The 7,500-nt window shown below is 42.1% G+C and overlaps 2 protein-coding genes across 2 annotated transcripts in view; both read left to right on the top strand.

Annotated features, from left to right (window-relative positions):
• The window catches only part of LOC123503948 (mRNA decay activator protein ZFP36L1-like), a 10,617-nt gene extending 4,220 nt beyond the window's left edge, over positions 1-6,397 (top strand). Inside the window, exons 2-3 of the mRNA XM_045254076.1 lie at positions 2,435-2,615; positions 4,611-6,397. Coding sequence (XP_045110011.1) covers positions 2,435-2,615; positions 4,611-5,335 — 906 coding nt within the window. The 3' untranslated portion in view covers positions 5,336-6,397. The remainder of the gene's footprint in view (positions 1-2,434; positions 2,616-4,610) is intronic.
• Positions 1-7,500, top strand: part of LOC123503936 (glutamate-gated chloride channel-like) — a 91,642-nt gene that overhangs the window by 28,871 nt on the left and 55,271 nt on the right. The gene's annotated exons all lie outside the window — the stretch shown is intronic.

The following is a 7,500-nucleotide window of genomic DNA, read 5'->3' as shown; positions in this document are numbered from 1 at the left end:
ATGCTTATATTCATTTTTAATTTTGCTTTTGTGTCCAGGGTAATTACTTTTTTGAAATTCACCCATTCTCAAAGGGACAAAGTGGCACAAAGTAGATACAAAACGACATATAATCAATAATAGCATTTATTTATCCTAGAATTACACCCGTGAGACAAGACACTTTAGAAATTTGTAGTTGTTCTGTCCCAAAGGCAAAGCTAACAAGGGTACTTGGTAAAGCCGCTTCGGAGACCCATCAGGAAAGTCACCATTTTGAAGTCTCCTATAGCCTCCCAACGGTACTCTTTATATTTCAAGGCATCTAACAACATCTTGACACTCTTGTATTCCTCTTTGAGCTGGACAGAGTGGGCGAGGGGAGGAGAGATGGGTACATATTCCCATTATGAAGCAGCACTGCTTTGAGGCTTCTGCACGAGCTGTCGATAAAGAGCCGCCACTCTTTGGGGTGAAGGGTGATTCCAGTTGCCTCAAACAGACCGCTCACATTGTGGCAAAAGCAAACCTCATCTTGACGAGTGAAAAAGCTTAAAAAATGGTGGTGACGCTTTCTCTGACCTGATATGTGCACACACTCATCTAGCACACTCTCATCTGCTTGAGTCTCGACGTTAAAAGCTCGCCATTTGACCTCGTGAGGCCAAGATCTCTGATAAGGTCACTGATGTCTTCTTGACTGGGGTAGTATGGATTTCTCTCATCAGTTGCGTCTCTGAACTCTGGATCAGTGTCTTCATGTTCTTAACTACTTTCCTTGTGTAAACACTGCTGCTCTCTCTTAGCAGGAGTGGGTACGGGGACTGGGAGGTCAGAGCAGTGTGGCACAAGGTCAGAATGTATGAAGGCAGGCACATTTTTTCCTGCTCGACGTTTGGAAGGATCTACCATACAGAAAAATCTATTGCTTGAGTGATCAGTTGGTTCCCGCCAAATTCAGGGCATTGCAGATCTCACAGCTGTGTTCCTCTCTGTACCAACCTGTAAAAAGCACAATGAAAACATGACTAAGAGAAGAACAGACACATTCAAGTCACTGTATTAGTATAGGTTAAAAGTAAAAAGTATACACACTATTTATATGTATGTATGTATTAGTGTAGCCAGGCAAGATATTCTGTAGTAGGCATACAAGGTTGAAGGCTTTGGCACTTTCTCCTTTATTGATTTCCTTACGTACAGTTTCCATCAGCTGTACTGTTGACCGTGTTCCTTCGCTACCTGGGGCAACACCTCGGTGAAGACGGGCCGTGTTTAGGAATTAACTTGTTCCATCTCTCTCTCTCTCTCTCTCTCTCTCTCTCTCTCTCTCTCTCTCTCTCTCTCTCTCTCTCTCTCTCTCTCTCTCAAGGACAAATTTTCTAGATTTTTATATGAAATTTTGAGAGAGAGAGAGAGAGAGAGAGAGAGAGAGAGAGAGACACGGTGTTTTGTTACGTTAGCTTGTCTTTGTGTGTGTGTGTGTGTGTGTGTGTGTCATTGTCTTTCCAAGTACGTACACATGAACTGAATTAGTCACGTACACAGGCAGACACACGAACGCGCGCGCACACACACACACACACACACACACACACACACACACACACACACACACACACACACACACACACACACACACACACACACACACACACACAGTAGTAGTAGTAGTAGTAGTAGTAGTAGTAGTGTGAATATAACAACCACAACAAGAACAGTAGTAAGGATAACGACAGTAGTAGTAGTAGTAGTAGTAGTAGTAGTAGTAGTAGTAGTAGTAATAGTAGTAGTTTCGATAGTGTGTTGTAATTGTAAGAGATAGGAAAGGTAATCTATTCTTGGTAGTCGTGGCGTAAGAGTAGTAATAGTAGTAGTAGTAGTAGTAGTGGTGGTGGCGAAATAGTAGTAGTAGTAGTAGTAGTAGGGGTAATAGGAGGAGGTAGTGGTAGTAGTAGTGGAATGGTTCGTATGATCTCTCTCTCTCTCTCTCTCTCTCTCTCTCTCTCTCTCTCTCTCTCTCTCTCTCTCTCTCTCTCTCTCTCTCTCATTGATTATTATTATTATTATTATTATTATTATTATTATTATTATTATTATTGTTATTTTCTTCTTCTTCTTCTTCTTCTCCTCCTCCTCCTCCTCCTCCTCCTCCTCCTCCTCCTCCTCCTCCTCCTCCTCCTCCTCCTCCTCCTCCTCCTACTACTACTACTACTACTACTACTACTACTACTACTACTACTACTACTACTTCCACCACCATCGTCACTGCGGTACAGTGTGAATAGTAATAGTGGTAGCAGTTATATACCCTGTGTTATTAACTATTAAATTATCTCTCTCTCTCTCTCTCTCTCTCTCTCTCGCTCTCGCTCTCGCTCTCTCTTTATATTACAATAAAAAAAAAAAACATTCACTCACTCACTCACTCACCCCTTTTCCGTCTCTCCCCCAGGGTCCCACAATGCTCCGGGGCGTGCGTCGTGATGGCGTGGACCAGCGGGCAGTGGGGGGCCATCTGGCACTGGTAAAGAGGAATTCTACCCCTGTGGCTGCTGGGGTGACCATGGGTGTGCTGGGCGGGGCTCTACCCAGTGGGCGGACTCAAAGCACTAGTGGGCCGGCAGCTTCTACAGGTACGTGGTGGTGGTGGTGGTAGTAGTAGTAGTAGTAGTAGTAGTAGTAGTAGTATTTTGGGTGTTTTTCAGGTATATTGTTTTCATTTCAATTAGTTTGGTTAGTAATGAAGTAGTAGTAGTAGTAGTAGTAGTGTGTTTTGGGGGTATTCAGGTGTTTTTTTTAGGTATATATATGTTTTCATCTCAATTAGCTTGGATAGTATCGTAGTAGTGTTGGTGGTGGTGGTGGTGGTGGTGGCAGTGGTGATTAGGTTAGGTTATGTGAAGTGTGGAGAAGCAGTGTTTGTGAGCGGATGGCAACAATAAACATGTCCCCATCCCTCACACAAGGCTGATACAGAACATACCTGCTGTCATTCCTATAAACACAGATGCAATGAACATATTTTTCGTTATAATATATTTTTCTACTTAATTCCTTCAAAGTAGTTATATAAGCGAAATCAAACGATGTCCATGAACAAATGTACACAAGTTGGCATTCTGGTGGCCTGGCAGTGAGGTTTTGCCTCGTCACATTTTCCCAAAGACTACACCCTTGATTGGAAATGTGTTAGCTCCTTCAACACAGTGGAACCATGCGTGCTTTGTGGTCCGAGGGGTTTCCAAGCGCACGGGTTCGAATCCTGTCCACGGTCCGAGTGTAGGTTGGGCTTCCTCACTCAGGGCAACGGTTTCCTAGCGGGTGGGCTTTGAGATAGGAGGTGCCGCAAAAAGTACCCCCTTTAGCCCAGAAGTTCCCATGAAAAGAACACATGGTAGAAATAAGAAAATAAATAGATAAATAAACAAGCATTTTTCCCAGACTACACCCTCGTCGGAAGTGTGTTAACCCCTTCAACACTGGGACACAATTTTAACCACCATATCCACACTTTTCAAAGACTACACCCTTGTTCGAAGTGTATTAACCCCTTCAACACTGGGACACAATTTTAACCACCATATCCACACTTTCCAAAGACTACACCCTTGTTCGAAGTGTGTTAACCCCTTCAACACTGGGACACAAATTTAACTACCATATCCACACTTTCCAAAGACTACACCCTCGTCTTTTCAACACTGGGATTCACACTTTCCAAAGACTACACCCTTGTTCGAAGTGTGTTAACCCCTTCAACACTGGGACACAAATTTAACTACCATATCCACACTTTCCAAAGACTACACCCTCGTCGGAAGTGTATTAACCCCTTCAACACTGGGACACAATTTGAACTACCATATCCACCCTTGATCGAAGTGTATTAACCCCTTCAACACTGGGACACATTTAACTACCATATCCACACTTTCCAAAGACTACACCCTCGTCGGAAGTGTATTAACCCCTTCAACACTGGGACACAATTTTAACGATGTCCTCATTTCCCAGACTACACCCTTTAACTTCTCCCAAAATTAATACAGGATGTTTGAAGCATGCCTTATTCAAGACTAATAGTGCTACATAATAATTACAGGAAAAAATATGACTTGTTTTGACCAACTCCCAAAATTGTACAGGATATTTAAAAGTGGATACAGAATGCCATCAGTATCATCGTAATCAATGTTCTATGCATCTAATCTTGGTGAACCCTTTAGATAGCTTGAGAACCAACACTCAGGAGGGCATTTTTTATTATTTATTTATTATTATTATTATTTCTTTGTTGCTTCTTGGCTGGCCCTCGCTCCTAAATAAAAACAAATAAAAAAATAGAGTTGTAGTAGTAGTGCTGGTCAGGACAGTAGTAGTAGTGGTTGTAGTGCTAGGACAGTTGTAGTAGTCGTGGTTGTAGTGTTGGTTAAGTTAGGAATCTTGTTAATTTTGATCTTAGCGAATTTGTCTTAAGCCTTATGAGTGATACACCTTGAGGGAAGTCGCATTCTTGTGTGTGTGTTGGGGGTAGTTCTTAGGATCTCTCTGTCTCTGTGTTTATCTGTTTATCTGTCTGACTCACCGTACCACCTCATTACCCCCGTCTCTTTCTGTGTCTCCTGCAGGCCCGTCAGAGCACCGCCGGCTGGACCGCTGTCACTCTGAGCCAGCTAAGGGCGGCGGCAACTCCTCCCGCTACAAGACAGAGCTGTGCCGGCCCTTCGAGGAGCACGGCTTCTGTAAATACGGCGACAAGTGTCAGTTTGCCCACGGTGGCGCTGAACTGCGGACCCTCAACAGACACCCCAAGTACAAAACGGAACTGTGCCGCACTTTCCACACCATTGGGTTCTGTCCGTACGGCCCAAGGTGTCACTTCATCCACAATGCTGAGGAGAGACGCGGCGCCCCTCCTCCACCTTCCCCAGGCCCTAATCCACCTCCACCTATCTCCCCAAGGCCTCATATGCTCATGGGCGGCCTAGGTTCAGCTGCTGACTCTCCATCCCCACCTTCCTCCCTGCACGGGTCACCCACCACCCCGTCAGCATTCTTCGATGAGACCTTTAGCTTGTTCCCCGGGTGTGGGCGTGGACGTGGGCTTCTGGAGGGCCTCACTGTGGGTCTCCATGGTCTAACCCCCACTGGGCCTGCTTCCCCTTCCCCCGGGGGCTCGCTGCCTGGGTTGGACACGCCCCCGGTCAGCCCAGTGGAGTCCCTCGCTGGAGATCTGGATTCACTGTCCCTTTCCTCTTCGCACTCCACGTCCCCCACGCCACACACCCACGCCCTTGATATCCCCCGCTCCCTCAGGCTCCCAATCTTTGAGCAGCTGTGTGAACATGACTAAGGGCCTCCTGGGAACCCTGAGATACCCCTAAAATCCCTGTAAACCCCCGGAAAGCTAGGCAACTCAAGATGTATCCCTATAAATGCCACATACTGTTCTAATCGCAAATATTCTGCTTTGAATCACCGCTGTCTGTTCCCAATAACTCATAGTGCCCCGGACGACCCCCAAATAACCTATGGCAACCCCAAACTACCCCAAGCAACCCCTGAAACTACCGGAAAACTAAGTTATCTCCCCCGAAACACCCCACAGACTGCCATGTCTAACCCTGAACCGTGCCCTGAAAACCAGTGAAGCATTGCAAACTGGTCCTTAGATGAAACGGACTCACAAAGAACATTAATACAAACTGATTTTTTTACCCGATCAAATGCAGAGCTATAAAATCAAGTCCTTTTTTGGTAAGACACCCTTAAACGCACAATTTTAAATGCAAACAAATCAATTTTTTTTACGTTTTTAAATGCAATTAATTACAAAAAAGTCAGGTCGTTTTTTGGTAAACACACCCCAAACAGCACAAATCAATGCAAACAAACTTGATTCTAATGCAAACAACTAAATAACAAGCTTTTTTTGGTAAACACGCCTGAAAAGGAAACGAAACACCTTTTTTACCCTTTATAAATGCAAACAACTATAAATAAAAACATCTTTATTCAAACAAACCACCAAGAACATGATTCCGTGCAAACAGACGTGATATTTTGCCTTACTAACTCGCAAACAATGTCCCAAGAAGTGCCTGGATGCAAACAAGACTATCCTCTCAACCATAGACAATCATAATCTTTTATATATAAACAAGAGAGTGGCTTTAAGGTGATTACCCTAAAATACCCTTAAAAAAATTAGATTCTATTCAAACAACCCCATGATATCCACTTTTTAGGCGAACAAACACAATTTCATTCCCAAACACTTAAAAAACAACCACAAAAAAACACTACAAATATTTAAAACACCTTGAATCCCTCAATAACATCTTTAAAAACCATAATGAAGTAGAAACACACTGAAACACTTTTACAAACACCCTAAATAGATTAGAAATACACGCAAACACCATTAAAAATACCCTAAATTGACTTGAAACCCTTATAAACACATTAACGTGATCTGAAACCCTTAAAAGGCCACTCTGTCTATAGAAATCCTTAAAATAGCCTTCGTCAAATCCGTAACTTATAAAAAACAACCTCAAAACTACAAGAAAGTCCCAAATCTTTATAACCTCGCTCAGAAACTACAAAAAAAAAACCGCCCAAACCTGCAAAATTTCGCTAAAAACCTGCAGAAACTTTCAAACACTGCAAAAAAAAAACTATTCTGAAACTTTAAACTCCCATGGATCCGCACAAACACCTTAAAACTTACAAAAACGCCTAAAACTGCTTAAAAATCCCAAGAACAATAAAACCGCCCAATACGTGACAAAACCCGCCCTATAAAGTCATATATACTTGAGCTCAACGTATTATTAATTAGATAGAAATGTGATGTGGTAGTAGGAGGATATTGGGCGAGGCTTAGAGAGAGAGAGAGAGAGAGAGAGGGAAGGAGGGTACCAGTGTTTGAGGGGGTTTAAGTGAATAAGATTATTTAAAAGTGTTTCTTCCAATGTTAAATATGAATCGCTTCTATTTATCTTTATTTATTTGATGGAAATTTTTGTTTTAAGTGGATAAGAGAGAAAAAAGATTATTAATTCTATTCTGTAGTCTTAAGGAGTTTTCTTATGTAGATTTGTGTTATTATTAAATCGTCTCTTTGTGTCATTTCTATTATTATTTTTCTTTTTCTTTCATTCTTGTATTTATTCTCTCTCCTGTTACTATTATTATTGTTTTATCTATTTTTATTATTCCTGTTTGTCTTCAATATCTGACTTTTTTTTTTCTTTTTCTCTCCTTTGTCTATTATTCTTTTATTTAATTTCTCTCTCTCCACTGTTTTATCAAATTTTTATCATTTTTCTGAACTTCTGTGTTTGTGTCCAATTTTCTTATTTATTCTTCCATTTCCTCTTATTATTATTCTTTTATTTAATTCCTCTACTTTTTGTCTTATCGAATTTTGAGTTAAGTTTTAATTTCATACACAAAATAGACCCGCCCCGCCCCCACACCCCGCTCCGCCCCCAGTGCTAGAATAGTAATAAT

Source organism: Portunus trituberculatus, chromosome 2, assembly GCF_017591435.1.
Source record: "Portunus trituberculatus isolate SZX2019 chromosome 2, ASM1759143v1, whole genome shotgun sequence".
NCBI classification, from domain to species: domain Eukaryota; kingdom Metazoa; phylum Arthropoda; class Malacostraca; order Decapoda; family Portunidae; genus Portunus; species Portunus trituberculatus.
This window is presented reverse-complemented; position numbering and strand designations above follow the sequence as displayed.